Here is a 15,716-nt window from a genome sequence, read left to right on the forward strand (position 1 = left end):
TCGCCCTGACGCGGGTCACCGGGGGCCCCCCCTGGAGCCAGGCCTGTGGGTGGGGCTCGATGGTGAGCTCCTAGTGGCCGGTCCTGTACCCATGGGGCCCGGTTGGGCACAGCCCGAAGAGGCGACGTGGGACCTCCTTCCAATGGGCTCATCACCCGTAGGGGGAGCCAAAGGGGGTGGGTGCCGTGTGAGTTTGGCGGCAGCCGAAGGCGGGGACCTTGGCGGTCCGATCCTCGGCTGCAGAAGCAGAAGAACGTCTCTGGTGGGGAAGGAGCCTGAGCTGGTGCGCGAGGTTGAGACGTTCCGTCTAGATATAGTCGGCCTCACCTCGACACACAGCGTGGGCTCCAGAACCAGTCTACTCGAGAGGGGTTGGACTCTCTTTCACTCTGGAGTTGCCACTGGTGAGAGACGCCAGGCAGGGGTGGCAATACTTATTGCCCCCCGGCTCGGTGCCTGTATGTTGGAGTTTACCCCGGTGAATGAGAGGGTAGCCTCCCTCCGCCTTCAGGTGGGGGGACGGATCCTGACTTTTGTTTGTGCATACGGTCCAAACAGCAGTTCAGAGTATCCACCCTTTTTGGAGTCCTTAGAGGGGGTGCTGGAGAGTGCTCCTTCTGGGGACTCCCTCGTTCTGCTGGGGGACTTCAACGCTCACATTGGCAACGACAGTGAGACCTGGAGGGGCGTGATCGGGAGAAATGGCCCCCCCAATCTGAACCCAAGTGGTGTTTTGTTATTGGACTTCTGTGCTCGCCACAGATTGTCCATAACGAACACCATGTTCAAACAAAAAGTCAAATTTTGACATGTAAAAAAAAAATGATATTTTAGCTTGGAGAGTAGAGTATTAGTATATAATGTCAAAACTAGGGTGAACAAAACATCAAATTTCAACATATCCAAAAAATGGTTGAAAAGTACCTCTTATAGCTCGAAGAGTCGTGTAATAGCATACAAAAAGGCCAAAAACGTCAAAATTTAGCATGCTGAAAAAATGGCCCAATAGCCGTATAGCATAGTACGGCGAACCTATACTACAGGCGGTGTGGCGTTTGCAGTAATGCGGGAGTTGCATAAGACTGATGGGTCCATCTTTGCCCCAACCCTCACCTCTGGGTGCCTCCCACTGGAGGTGTTGCGGGGACGTCTGACTGGCAGAAGCAGACCCAGAACATGCTGGAGGCATCGCATATCTCGTCTAACCTGGAAACGCCTTGGGGTGCCTTAGGAGGAGCTGGAAAGCGTCGTTGTGGAGAGGGACGTCTGGAATGCTCTGCTCCGCCTGCTGCCCCGGGGACCCGGCCACGAAAAAACCTTCTTATGTATAATAAAATAAAGAGACGTCAGCTTAATTTTCAGCAAGTTTATTTCAGTATAAGTGGTTTTTAAAACACCTCACACTGTTTCTCCAAACATCTCATTGTTCTTGCAACCCCCGAAATAAGCAAGCAAGACATTAACATCTTCAAACATGGCCAAGTCCAACATGATCAAACTCTGTGCCAAACGACATTTTTAAGCAAACTATTTGACAAGAGTCAACATTAAGACAAGTGGGGAGCAAACGGTCACATAATAACCCATAATTATACTTTGTACATGTGTAAAACCTGACTAAAAAGAGACAAGGTGGCTGGCTCACAGCAGCCGACGCAGAAAGGAGCAGTGATCTGACAAAATTAACCAAATGCCCAAACAGTAACTTCCACTTCAGCCTCCTTAAGCCTTGTGTGCGGCTCAAGTGTGTGTGTGTGTGTGTGTGTGTGTGTGTGTGTATGCATGCGTGTGCACTTGTGTTCTATCATACAAACAGTACATCACATAGAAACCCAATGTGTTCTAATAAGGCATTATGTGGCAAAACAGAAACTCCACAGAGCAAAAATAAAAAAAAAACAGCATTAATGCCAGAAAATCTGATTTTAAGGCCAAGAAAACAGAACAAAGAACGTCATGAAGAGAGCGAAGAGCTGCGCGAAATCAAGCCTTAAGTCTTGAGGAAACCTTAAACGTCAGTACAGACACCATTTCATGATGTGGGGAAGAATGAGATGATTACAGAAACATGATACAGGTAATATCCGGGCTCCTCCTGACAAAAATGCTTTGTGGCTCTGGGTTAGTGAACTGGGCGTGGGCTGTGATGGGCCTGCAGAAGCCAGTCTACAGACAAACGACAAAAAGTCTGTTGTCCACAGTGGAATGGGTTACAAATTCACTGCAGTGAGACCAGAGTGTATGCATTCACTTCACAGGTGGTGACAGTAGCATAATGAGCTGGGACAGTACCTCAAAAAGTACAGATATAAAATACATTCATGAAGACATCTTTACAAACAAAAAAAAACAAGAACAAGATCAACAGAAAGCAGAACACCATCAGTTCAAATGGCTCAAGCCGAGAGGCAAAACACAAATATCAGTTAATGGACTACAGTACAGAGTCAGGTGATGGGGGGCTGGAGCAGAACAAGGACCATGAGTCCAATTTTTTTGTGTGTGTGTGTGTGTGTGTGTCAATACATTTACGTGCAACAGTTCGATTCCGTATATACAACCGGTACTACTTACTGGTACTTTAAAGGACTGTTCAAATTACAAAACAATACATGTTTTGTCACATCAGTGAGTTTCTAGCCATGCAGTTAAGTTTGGTGCATTAAAAATTAATTGGTGGCATTCACAGCATCAAAAAATTATATTCTCAAAATTCAACAGAAACACATTTTTCCAGAAACGGGGAAACAAGGGGTAATTTTTGGGACAAAATCAGTCAATTTTAATGCCAGCGCGTCAGTGGACTGGCTCATACAGGCAAAGTTAATTTGCTCATACTGGAAAAATATTCAATTAGTTGAGTGACTGCAAATAAATTAGATTTTAGATTTTATTTTGTTTAATCATTTAAGTAATTTAACAACAATTTTTTTTTACAGTGATCACTGCTTTTTCTGGTTGTAAACAGAATATCTTTGAGCTGTTGAAATGTTGAAATTGCAAATACATATCTAGAAAAAACCTACTCAAATCTGTCTGCATTGCTAGATACCACTACAGGTGAGAGAAAACATGTTTTTCTTTTGTGATTTAGTTTGAATCGATCCTTTCAATATTTTTTCTAAAGTAGATGGTAAACCTGAACCTGATTCTTCATCACAACTAACAATAATCTGCGTGTGCCAGTCATTCCACCCACAGCTGATCCAGTACCTTCTAAAGCTGTCTGTGCCTATTCAGCAGTAGATGGACAGTGCTGCCTAAGCCATGGTGGTGATGGTGGTGCTGCGCTGGTGTCCGCTCTGACACAGTTCCCTGAGAACTCACTTCCTCTACGACTACGGCTATGGCAAAACGCTGGGGACAATAATTTGTGGTCCTGAATGGCTAAAAAAAACGAACAATTTACAGAATGATATGGTGCAGCATCACGAGGAGAGGACATATTAAAAGCCAATATTTACAAATAGGTCTCAACGGGATGATGTCGACGAAATTCTCTTATCATGGTTCGTGTGTTGCCTTCACATACAGACGTACAACAGTGTGCTGGTGGTGGAAAATAAAGGTGTATCTATGAGGACACTACACGGTGCCGGTATCAAATCACTGAGCTGTTTGGCTGCGCTGATCGTCAAAAGACTTAACGCGTTTACGATAATAATCAGTTTCAAGCTGGTGATGATTTAAACAGACAAACAATTCAGACTCTGTAAATGATGAAACATAATCCACAGTTTACACTTCGACCGCCTCGCACGGGGCACCAATGATACATATACTGCTATAGTACAAACTGTACTATCACCAAAATATGTAACCATTACTGCTCTGACATTTTCTATTTGTACATTTTGTATACAGCATTTGTCTATATATCTGTATTTTATTTTTCTATGTGTGTGTGTTTTTTGCATTCTATATTCCAGTCTCTGGATGCTTATTTTGGCTTTAAGCAATGAATCGCTCCCTATGGATAGTGAGTTTGCATTACATATAGGGTCTCTCTTTCCCCTGGCGCGCTCGACAAACTCAAATCCTTCACAGTTTGCTTCAGTGTCCACCTCTTCCTCACAGTCCTTTTTTTTGACCCCATATATATATATATATTTAATATTATAAAAAATAAGTTATTGCGCATCCAAAAAAAGTGCATTGTATATTTGAAAAATATCTCTTTCTCTCTTTACACTTTTCCATTTTTCTTCATGTTTCCTGCTAATCGGGATGACTTCCCTTAGACGGATTTGGGACGGCGACGTTTCCGCCTGTTTCCTCTTCACTCCGATGTACAGCGCCACTGATGGGGAATAAAGGATAGAGGGGCAGAAGAAGAGAAGGTGAAAAGGGAAGAGAGAAATAGGCAATAGAGGGACGTCTTGCTACGCAATGACCATGGGAACGTCGTCTGAGAAGCCGCTGATCATGGGAGCATCTTCGTCATCATCACCTTGAGAGGAAGAGAGGGACAAAGGAGAAATAGAGGAATGTTTAAGAACACGTTTGCAGTACAAGTACAAGCTGCTCTCATCAACATGTTTTTTTAAATATCAATAATCAAGAACAAAACTGAGCTTGAAAGACACTAAATTTCATAAGGCTGACATAAACATTTTAAACTTCTTACATATTACTGCTGCATTATTGTTCGAGTTGAATTTTACTGCTGCAGATGTTTAACCCTTTTAACTATGCCTGCATTGTTATTCTTCCCACTGTGATGTAAGGTCCTGCAGTACCTTCAGATGCTTTACATCCCCGAAATCTGAACAACCAGAGCTAAAAAGTAATCTAAGTCTGTATGCCATAATAACTGATAAAGGTATTGATTCTGTGTCATTAAAGTCTGGGCAAAGTGACAATTAAAATGAGTTTTACACATCACTTAAAGATGTGTTATTAAACACCTGACCAAAAAAATCCACAAGTATGTAAAAGAAAGTCTCAAAATCATGAATAAACGCACTGATTTGTTAAGCTAAATCAGGTCGTATGTGTTACAATAAAACGCACTGGACTGGATTTCGTTACACTGCACACTATTGTACTATTATTACATTATTATTATATTTATACTGTTACTCTGAAAAACTGCAAAATACCTCCATTGCATATTTTGCACACACATTTTGTGTTTATGTTCTATTTTGTCATTTATTTTAAATTGCTTCTATATTTTTTATCTTATCTTAATTATTCATTATTTTTATTCTTCATTCATGTTAATTGCTTGCACCAAAATGCCAAGTCACATTCCTTGTATATGTAAATGTACTTTCAAACTTTCAACGATTTTTAAAAATTCAATGACTTTTCCAGGCCTGGGAAATGTGGTTGTGAAATTCCATGATATTTCCAGATTTACCATAACTGTGAAAACCCTGTGAAGAGTCAATTTAGTCTAAGAAGCAGGATAATTTCAGTAACACACAAAGGGATACTGTCATAAATGTAGTGGAGAACTACAAAGTAGCACAAGTACCTTGAATTCATACTTTAGTACTTGAGTAAATGTACTTAGTTACATTCCACCACTGCAGAATTAACACTTTCAAGCACCCTGACAGCCACTGGGAGTTACCAATGCAGTGACAACAACATTATCCCCAGCAGGCTTCCCACATACTGAACTCTACCGATCTCTGCAGAGTCAGCACCTGGGTGGTCCAAAAATATACACGGCTATAAAAAGCTTTAATTGTCTCACCCAGTTCATCCCCCGAGGAGAAGATGGCAGAGCCCAGGCGAGAGTTGTAATGGGAGTTTGCGAAGGCGGTAAAATTGTTCTGCAGACGGCGATGTCGGAGGTAGAGCGCCACCAAGCCACCGCACACTCCCAGCAGCAGCAGGAAGAGGACCGGGACCACCACCGCCGCCATGTCCCCTGAGCTGCCATCACCGTGGGAGGCGTCACTGGCACCTGGACAGGTGGAGAAGCAGCAGGTAAAAGCACGTCCATGTTCACCGTCACTCGTCATTTGAAACCTGAGCAAACTGGCTTCAACTAAATTAGAAACAGCTGATGAGCAACTTAAGAAGAGATTACCCCAAATTAGCAAGGAATTAATAAAAAGTTACAAGAAAATTATCTGAAAGCGCACAAAGAAAGAAAAGAAAAAACAAAAAATCAAAACTTCAAAAAAAGCTAAATGTATGTAAATGTAATTAACTTTTAATACATAATTTTAAGTTATTCTTTTCTCCTGTCTGTCTCTCTATTCATTTTCTTGTCACAGTTTTTCGGGACACTTCTTGCCAAGTTGCTGATAACCTTTTTAGCCATGTTTTCAAAAGGGTTAAATTAAGTGTGTGTGTGTGTGTGTGTGTGTGTGTGTGTGTGTGTTCCAGTACCTGCTGTCAGCTGGTTATAGAGCAGTAGTGCAGGCTCCCCACACAGCTGACCGCTGAGCAGGCAGCGGGCCTGCACAGAGAAAGTGTAGTTGTGTCCCAACAGCAGGCTGCTGATGCGGAAATACGTCTCTGTGGTGTTTCCCAGGAAGGACGTCTGGTTGGTCACGCTGTCATACACATGCACTTCATACCCCTGTAAACACCGTATAAATATTAGATATTAAAAACAGCAAACCACAGAACTGAAAAGGTTTACAAATTACCTCTTATGGACTATAATTGGATTATATTCGCTCGATTTCTCTTTAGCGCTCTACAATAAAACACGAGTCTTATACCCAACAACACACAGTCTGATACACAGTCCGACCCTGCACGCAAAGTCAGATTATGGAAAAGAGGGTTTTCAAACACGAGACAAAGTTAAACTGTGGAAAACTCAAGCTCGTAGTCACGTGTGTCTCACCCTGCTCTCATTGAAGCCCTTTTCTCTGACAGCCAGACTCTTCCAGAACAGGAACACGTGGTCTTTCTCTGTCAAAATCTTCAGGGCTTCAGGAGCCGGAAGAGGCACTGCAGCAGAGGGAGGGTGTTTCTTTAAGCAATGCATTTTTTAAATGAAGACATGCAGAGATTATAGACAGTGATGTTATACTCCTCATGGCTGGAGATTGATCTTTTGAAACAGAAAGACATAAGACTGCACCACAACAACAAATACATACAGAACCATGGAATATGTTTTACAAAATCATCATAATTAGGAAAATGTCAGTCCCTCTTGTTTTCCTCGAACTTATTATTATTATTATTATTATTATTATTATTATTATTATTCTGAGGAAATCTATTGCCCATGCATAAAAATAAACCAAACTCTGCACATAGGTTTTCTTTGTTTTTCTCTATTTTTTTGTTATTTATTTATTGCTAAGTTTAAGGCATATTCCTTATACTTTTTTTTCAAAATATTGGGTAATTTCTTCTTCTTGCCTTTTTTTTTTTTGAACAAATTTTCAGGTAATTTTCTTGTACTTTTTACTGATTTCTCACAGATTTTTGAGTCATTTCTTCTTTCACAGCTCATTGCCTTCTCCCCTTTTTTTAAATAGAAATCAAGCCAGTTTTCTTGGGTTTCAAAGGATTAAACCTTTCTCCTCCCACATTTTTGCTCAATTGACACCAAACTTGCTACAGAGCATCTTCAGCCTGTCGTACATCGGCCATCTACACGGATTTTTGATGCATCACAAATTGAGCCTGCAGTGCTTTCTGCTGTGACTTTGCTGCCAAATGTTGTATAAACAACGACCGTGCTGCTTTGTGCATGCTGCGACAACACGGTAACGGGCTGCGTTATCCCACCGTGACGTCATCCAGCATCCCAGAGCGTAAACAGGACAGACGCGGTAGGTCCTGACAGAGCGGCGCCATGTGACGAGCTGTGAGAGCGTGTTGGCGCACCTGTGCTCAGAGTGAAGCTGGCCTCCTTGCTCATGTTACGCAGGCGGACAGAGACGCTGTAGCGTCCTCCGGGCTCCAGGCCCTTCAGCAGGTACTCCACCGTGTTGTTCTTGGTGGTCAGTTTGTAGTCCCGCTCGTCCTTGCGGATCACGTCCCGCACATGGATGACATACGTCTGCAGACGCACGGACAGGAAAAACACATGACGTTAGAACAAGTCTTTTTGTATTTCATCACAGCAAATGACAGAGTTAAACACGTTATTCAGGTAACTGATGCAAACTACGACTAATAATAATAACATATTTTATTTATAGAGCGCTTTTCAAGGTACTCAAAGAAACAGAAGTTTAAAAAAAGATAATAGAATACAATGTATTAAAGTATATAATAAAATACACACAACATTTAAAATCACATGACATTAATCACACATGAACCACTCAAAACTGCATTAGCAGTTTTAGTTAGTTTTGTTGTGCAGCGCTCAGATGCCTTTCATAAGCTATTTAACCCTTTGAAACCTGAGCAATTCTTTTAAACATGGAGAAAAAGTTAAGGACAAACTTGGTAAAAAAAAGAAAAAAAAGCCCCACAAATTGCAAAAAAATTACATGACAAGAAAATTACCTAAAAATTGGTTTTCAAAAAAGAGGGGAGGATTTTTATAATGAAACATGGATGTATGTAAAGATGTATAAAAAACATGCAGCTGGATCGAGGACTAATTCTAATTTAATTTTTTAAACTGTGTTTAAATGACTAATAAATCTAACTTGTACCTGTTAAAATTATTTTAAATATTAATATTAATATATTATATTAAATAAATAAATAATAATAAATTATGTATAAATATATTAAAATATAAATAAATAAATACATACTATAAACATAATACGTTTTTATTTAATATATTTCATTATATTTTCTTCCTGTAACATCATTTTAAATCTAAAATGAAACTAATTTTTGTTTATATGTGTGTTTATGAGTGTGTGTGTGTAACATTTTTATATATTTAGTTTCAGCAGTCTTTTTTTTTTTTTTGCTTTTTTTCAGGTATTTCCTTGTAACTTTTAAATAATTTATGCAAAGTTTTGGGCCATGTGCTTTTTGCTTTTTATTGGTGAAATTCCTCCAAATAAACCTGACTGATAATGTCTCTGTAATTAGAGAAGCAGAGAGTCTGCTTGTTGTCCTCACACTCCCTCCTGATGCTTATCAACGCTAAAACGAGGCCGGATCGTACCAGAGTTGAGTTCGGCGAGTCGTACGGCGGCTGCCACTTCAGCGTGGCCTGCGTCTTGTCTACTCGCACACGGTGGAGGTTCCTGGGCGGCAGCCTCTCGTCGGGGATCATTTTCACCACAGAGTAGTCAGAGGGAGGACCCAGGAAGGGAGAGACAGCGCGCACCTGGAGGCGGGAGCACAAAAACACAGTCATGGTCTTTAAACTACTTCAACCAACAAAACCCTAAAAGCTTTTAACAGATTATACTTTTTAATTTCATTTTTTAAATCCTTTTATTATAGCTCACGACACTCTTGGCGGAGTTACGTTATTTAAGCGGAGTGAGATAGTTTGTCGAAAAAGACTCACCAGGAACAGATACTGTTCATCGCTGTCCACCGTGACTGTCAGGCTGAGCGAGGAGGTGGAGACCTGCCGAGGGCTGCGGTACAGATCCAGGAAGGAGGTGGCAAAAAACACACCATACATCTACACACACACACACACACACACACACACACACACACACACATACTGAGTCTAAAAGTCTCTCCATATTTGCCTTCTTTGCTGGTTTCAGTATAAAATGTATAAAAGCGTTTAGTCTCATTAATGTTCAGTTTCAAACGTTTTAACCCTTTCTGGAGATCTGCTGTTTTGTGCGTCAGGAAATATGGATCAAATCTTCGCTCTGAAGGTGCTTACGGATCGATGGGTGTAGATGTGCAGCTGTTGTACCTGAGCAGGAGGTTTGCTGGCGCTCCAGCTGCAGTCCACAGCTGTCTGGTTGAGAGCTCGGGTTTTGAGGAGGGGCCGCTCCGGCTGAGTGCCGGTGGTCTGATGATGGGACAGGGCGGTGGGACTGTCTCCTATACTGGTGTGAGCCCACACGGCCACCTCGTACACCGTCCCCGCCGTCAGGTTTGTGGCTGGAAACAGAAGCACGCATCCGAACAAAGGTTTAAAATCTGCTTCCACATGATGACCGAGACCAGACCCTCAAAAAGGGGTCTCCAGATCAAGACCGATCCACTACGACACAATGTAAACCAGATAATCCCTGATCCGAGTTCTCCTCCATTTTTCAGAAGGGGCGACTCGGATAAATCTGTCCCAGACTCCTCTAGTCTGAACCCGACTTAAAATACGTGATTCACACACTAGATAAAGAATCCTACACAAAGAGACAGACAGACGGACGGACGGACGGACGGACGGACGGTACCTTTGAGGATCCTCTCTGTGACGGTGTAGTTCTTGCTCTCCTTGACGTGGGTGTCAAACTGCCAGGACAGAATCACTATGTACTGTTTCACCTGAAAGACACAGAGAAATCCCTCAGCCCTGTTTACACACACACACACACACACACACACACACACACACACACACACACACACACACACAGAGAGGAGGCGTGTTCGGGGGAAGCTCTCACCTCGTACTGCGAGTTGAAGCTGAACGAAAGGCTCATGGAGTCGCCGGTGAGGCTGTCGGCGATGACGGAGGGCGGAGGCAGAGCTGCAGATACAGCAGGTCAGAAAAGGATTTAAAGATTTAGTTTCATTAAAAGTCGAAATGATTTCCTTCCTCCGTGTGTTTCAAACTTCTATTTCTTTCATTCTATAAAAAAAGGCCTTTTATGTGACACACGGTTTTATTAACATTGATAAGTGAAATTCGAATGAATCAGTGAGTGAAAAACAGCATTTACGTTATAAACAGCATGACTTCGTTTTTGAACTGATGCTGTAAATACTGAAATTACACGTCTGGCAATTTTGTTTGCTTCCATTTTTTTCCCTGTCTATTCATCACTATCAGGTGCGGAAAGTAATTAAATATATTTACTCTGTATAAGTACCGTACCTTACAATGATACCTGACTATTTCTACTTTATGTCTTTTTATATTTCTACTTTACATCATCCCAAAGACAAATATTGCACTTTAAACCATCTTAATTTGACAGCTTTAGTTATTTTTCAGATTCACATTATAAATGAAAAAAAACAATTAATAAAATAAGTATGTTGCATTATTATTTAATGAATATGTATAATGTTATTTTAGCAGCAACTTTACAAACAGCAGGTAAGTCACGCAAGAGCACCCGGTCAATTTCAAAATAAAGCTAAAACAGACATTAAAAAACATTTAACTACATGCATAGCACACTTACCCATATTTAAAAAAAAGCCTGAATAAACTCTAAAATAAAAAGGTGTATTAACCCACACTTTAATACAGAGTTATAAAAAGACAATAGAAATGACAACAAATGTCACAGTAATGGTTAAGGTGTCCAAAAATCTTATTTCACTGTCGAGCTGCGAGTAGCGCTCTGTTTCATCATGGCACTGATATCGCTCGGAGGTGACTTAAAACGCGGTTGATGGTTCACACGAGGGCGTGGCCAGAGGTTTTTTTTCAGTGTTTGTCTGTTTATGCTGAGCGGGACAGGAGAGGCTGCAGAGCACACCCTCAGATACCCGAAGGCTCCAGTAGGTGGCAGCGTCAGACGGGTTTTCAGACCAGAGCGAGCGCGTAACAGCGTTTGGAGAAACTGCTCACCTTTCTTAGGGGTGATGGATTTCTCTTCGGTCCAGTTGCCGACACCTCGACTGGTCACTGCTGCCACCTGCAGCATCACGGCGACGTCAGTATTTACACAAGATAACATCGTTATCAACACCATCAGCAGCATCACTGATGTGGAAAACTGCTTTTCTTTATACGTTTTATCACCATGTAACCATAGAGAGTGTGTGTGTGTGTGAGTGTGTGTGTGTGTGTGTGTGTGTGTCTTACCCTGAACCTGTACAGAGTGTCTGGCTGCAGCTGCTTCACCTCAGTGTTGGTTGTGGTGCATCTTTGTGACATCCAGTCAAGACCTCCTCGCTCACTGTACTCGACCTGGCACCAAACACACACACACACACACACACACACACACACACACACACACACACACACACACACACACACACACACACACACACACACACACACGCGCACACAGAACAGCTGTGTAATACATCACTGTCAACTGAAATGTGGAATTATTATACAACAACTGAGTCCACCTGCGATTGATAGAGAGCCTAAAAGCTTGACAGTGATAGAAAATAATCTGCTGTTAACCCTTTGAAAACTGAGCAAATTGGTTTGATTTCTTTCAAAAACATGGACACAAGGCAAGGAGCAATTAACAAGACATAGCCCAAAAAATTAGCAAAATAATTAGTAAAAGAAGAAGAAGATATCTAAAAATGACCTTTAAAAAGTGCTACAATAGAAAAGAGGATTTATTTCATATATTTTATTGCATTATTCTAAAACAATTTTAAATATAAAATTATTAAAATGGTGAATATGGTTTTCTGGAAAAAGTTCTTTAGATAATTTCCTAATATTCTCCTGTCTTAAATTTTTTAAATAATTTTCTTCTCTAATTAAAAATATAGTTTTCTAGGATTTTTCCCCCTTTAATATATATTTTTTATTTTTCTAGAATTTTCTAATACACATAATTTTTTATAAAAAAAATTTTTTGGTTTATTTTCCCATCCCATTTAGCTAATTTATTGCAATTTGTGGGACATTTTTTCCCTTTTCCACATTTTTAAACCAAAAAAAACTGCTCAATTTTTAAAGAGTCAAATTGCTTTGAAAACATCTGAATGCAGCACAAGAAAACTGAGGCTGAGCCAGGTTTCAAGGGTTAAGTTAAATTATGTCACCCACAGAAGATTACTGTAACAATTTCATCACACACAACAAAATTCCCTGACTTTCCAAGACTTTAAATAATTCTATGACTTTGGAAAATGTGACTGTGAATGTTTGATTTATGCATATGTCGTGCCCGTCTGTCGTGCTTTTACTGATTGTGATTTCATTTATTCTGCACGGTTTTATTGATTTTAATTGACCTTGTTCTTGTTTGTGTTAAGCGTCTTTGAGTGCGTCTATAAATAAAATGTATAATTATTATCCAGATGAAAACTCACAATGTACTCTCTGATGAGGCCGTGTCCTTTGTCAGGAGGGCTCCAGGACACTTCCACCGTCCCGTCCTCGCCGTTATCACAAGACAGCTGCAGGTTCCTGGGAGGGTCGGGCACTGCGAGAGAGAGAGAGAGAGAGAGAGACACGCACGCACGCACGCACGCACGCACGCACACACGCACGCACGCACACACGCACGCACACATGCACGCACACACACACACACGTTCATCAGCCAAAATGAAAAATTGTGATGAAAAAATGTCGATTGCGTTGGTTCTCAAACTTTTTCTGTCACGCCCCTTTTTAAAAGCAGAAAACAGTTTATACAAACAAATAAAAAATGATTTCTGTTGAAAATGAAACAGACATCAGCACGATAGCACCAGCAACCTCTTCTTCATGTAGTTTTCCGACATAAATCATAATTTATGTAGGAATTGAACAGTGAAATCAGTGTGTATAAAGTACGGACATAAATCAGATGTTTATTATGTGGCTTTGTGTCAAATGTATTCCGCCGCTTAGACCGAAAAACTAACTTCTACCAGCATCGAATAATCATGATGTACAAAGTAATAATGAGTTTATAAGCACCAGAAAAATAAAGGCAGAATCTTTAACATCTGTTATCAGAGCATGAATCACAGAGACCGAAGACGAGCGTCCCGTGAACGTTCGCTCTGATACTCACAGCCCTCCGGAGTCCTGACGGTGATCATCTCGTTGCTCTTGTGCAGCTTGCTGAGACACTGCGTGAGCACCTTGACGTGGTAGGTGGTGTCGGGTTTCAGCACCGTCAGCTTGTAGCTCGTCTTGTTGCTGTGTGTGTCCATGATGGTCCACTGCTGCGTGCCCACGAGCCTGAGAGACAAGAGACACGAGACACGAGACAAGAGACACGAGACACGAGACATGAGACACGAGACACGAGAACGTTTTTCTACCAAAATCCATCACTTTTGCTTGTATGAAAAGTGCTTTATAAAGTCCTTCATACAATAAAACGAAAAGCTGTTGTCCACTCCCCCACACCAACACACACACACACACACACACACACAAACACACATGCACAGGCACATTTGGGAAAATCAAGACTTTGTTATTAATTAAAGAGCTAAAATAAGAATGCTCATTAAAACTGAGTAAACAGCGCAGGCAGAATTAACCAATAGATAAAAGATCAAAATAAACAAATTATAAGTAAAATAAAAAATGAAATAAAGAAATATAATACTCTAAATAGTGTGCTACAATAGAAAAGAGGATTTATTTCATATATTTTATTGCATTTTTCTATAACAATTTTAAATATAAAATTATTAAAATGGTGAATATGGTTTTCTGGAAAAAGTTCTTTCTGGTAATTTTCTAATATTCTCCTGTCTTACATTTTTTGAATAATTTTCTTCTCTAATTAAAAATATAGTTTTCTGGGATTTTTCCCCCTTTAATATATATTTTTTATTTTTCTAGAATTTTCTAATACACATAATCTTTTTTTACATAATCTTTTATAAAAATATTTTTTGGTTTATTTTCCCATCCCATTTAGCTAATTTATTGCAATTTGTGGGACATTTCTTCCTTTTTCCAAATTTTTAAACCAAAAAAAACCGCTCAATTTTTAAAGAGTCAAATTGCTTTGAAAACATCTGAATGCAGCACAAGAAAACTGAGGCTGATCCAGGTTTCAAGGGTTAAGTTAAATTATGTCACCCACAGAAGATTACTGTAACAATTTCATCACACACAACAAAATTCCCTGACTTTCCAAGACTTTAAATAATTCTGTTCCAGGCCTGGAAATGTGACTGTGAATGCTAAATAGTTGATCAATTGTAAATTAAAATGTAAAGGTTATTAATGCTCACCTGTAGTATATGAGGAAGTAGCAGGAGTCCAGAGGAAGGTTTTTGGGGCGAGACCAGGTCAGGGTGATGGCACCCAGGAAGTCAGGTGTCCACTGGAGGTTCTGGACTTTATAGGCCAACGTGTCCACTGGAAGAAAGACGGGAGAGTCCTCATGAGTTATAACGTTTGAAAGAACATGACCTGAAACACAATCAGCCAGCAGGAGGCAGCATCGCACCGCTTTCTAAATACTGAGTACATTAAAGTACTGAAGTAGACATGACATTGGACACGCTGACTGCTTCACGTTTCTTTTGAAGGCTAATATTATTATTAATTATTAATATTAATATTACTATGAAAGCTTATTCTGAAAGCTCACCTGTAGTTTAACAATTTGAAAACTAAGCAAATTAGCCTGATTTCATTAAAAGAAAAATGAGCAATTTAATGAGAAATGACCCAAAATTAGCAAGAAATTACTTAAATTAAAAAAAAAAGTTACAAGTAAAATTACCTGAAAAAAAACCCTGACAACAAACAAAAAAAAGCAAGAAAAAAAGGGCAAAAATTAAAAATAAGGAATAGACTGGGGAAAAAATTAAATTAATTAAACATTTATATAAATAAAATTTAAAAAAATAAATAAATAAATGAACATTATATAAATATTACATTTCTCTTCAAAATTTTAAATATATACTTATAATAATTAGAACTGTAGTTTTTTGGACATTTTTCTCATTTTTCTGAGAATTTTCTAATTATCTCTCTACCTCTCTCTTTTCATCTTTTACTA

General features: G+C 40.0%; 1 protein-coding gene across 1 annotated transcript in view; it reads right to left on the bottom strand.

Annotated features, from left to right (window-relative positions):
- Nucleotides 1-1,351: 1,351 nt before the first annotated feature.
- The window catches only part of sorl1 (sortilin-related receptor, L(DLR class) A repeats containing), a 112,400-nt gene continuing 98,035 nt past the window's right edge, over nucleotides 1,352-15,716 (bottom strand). Inside the window, exons 34-48 of the mRNA XM_088078498.1 lie at nucleotides 14,938-15,064; nucleotides 13,755-13,924; nucleotides 13,063-13,175; nucleotides 11,861-11,965; nucleotides 11,624-11,690; nucleotides 10,488-10,570; nucleotides 10,275-10,365; nucleotides 9,788-9,978; nucleotides 9,419-9,538; nucleotides 9,068-9,232; nucleotides 7,816-7,990; nucleotides 6,818-6,924; nucleotides 6,352-6,544; nucleotides 5,708-5,920; nucleotides 1,352-4,450 (exon numbers count right to left, since the gene is read on the bottom strand). Of these exons, the coding sequence (XP_087934624.1) occupies nucleotides 4,383-4,450; nucleotides 5,708-5,920; nucleotides 6,352-6,544; nucleotides 6,818-6,924; nucleotides 7,816-7,990; nucleotides 9,068-9,232; nucleotides 9,419-9,538; nucleotides 9,788-9,978; nucleotides 10,275-10,365; nucleotides 10,488-10,570; nucleotides 11,624-11,690; nucleotides 11,861-11,965; nucleotides 13,063-13,175; nucleotides 13,755-13,924; nucleotides 14,938-15,064 (1,988 nt within the window). The 3' untranslated portion in view covers nucleotides 1,352-4,382. The remainder of the gene's footprint in view (nucleotides 4,451-5,707; nucleotides 5,921-6,351; nucleotides 6,545-6,817; nucleotides 6,925-7,815; nucleotides 7,991-9,067; nucleotides 9,233-9,418; nucleotides 9,539-9,787; nucleotides 9,979-10,274; nucleotides 10,366-10,487; nucleotides 10,571-11,623; nucleotides 11,691-11,860; nucleotides 11,966-13,062; nucleotides 13,176-13,754; nucleotides 13,925-14,937; nucleotides 15,065-15,716) is intronic.

Source organism: Plectropomus leopardus, chromosome 6 (genome assembly GCF_026936395.1).
Source record: "Plectropomus leopardus strain MGB_pleo_1.0 chromosome 6, ASM2693639v1, whole genome shotgun sequence".
NCBI lineage: Eukaryota > Metazoa > Chordata > Actinopteri > Perciformes > Serranidae > Plectropomus > Plectropomus leopardus.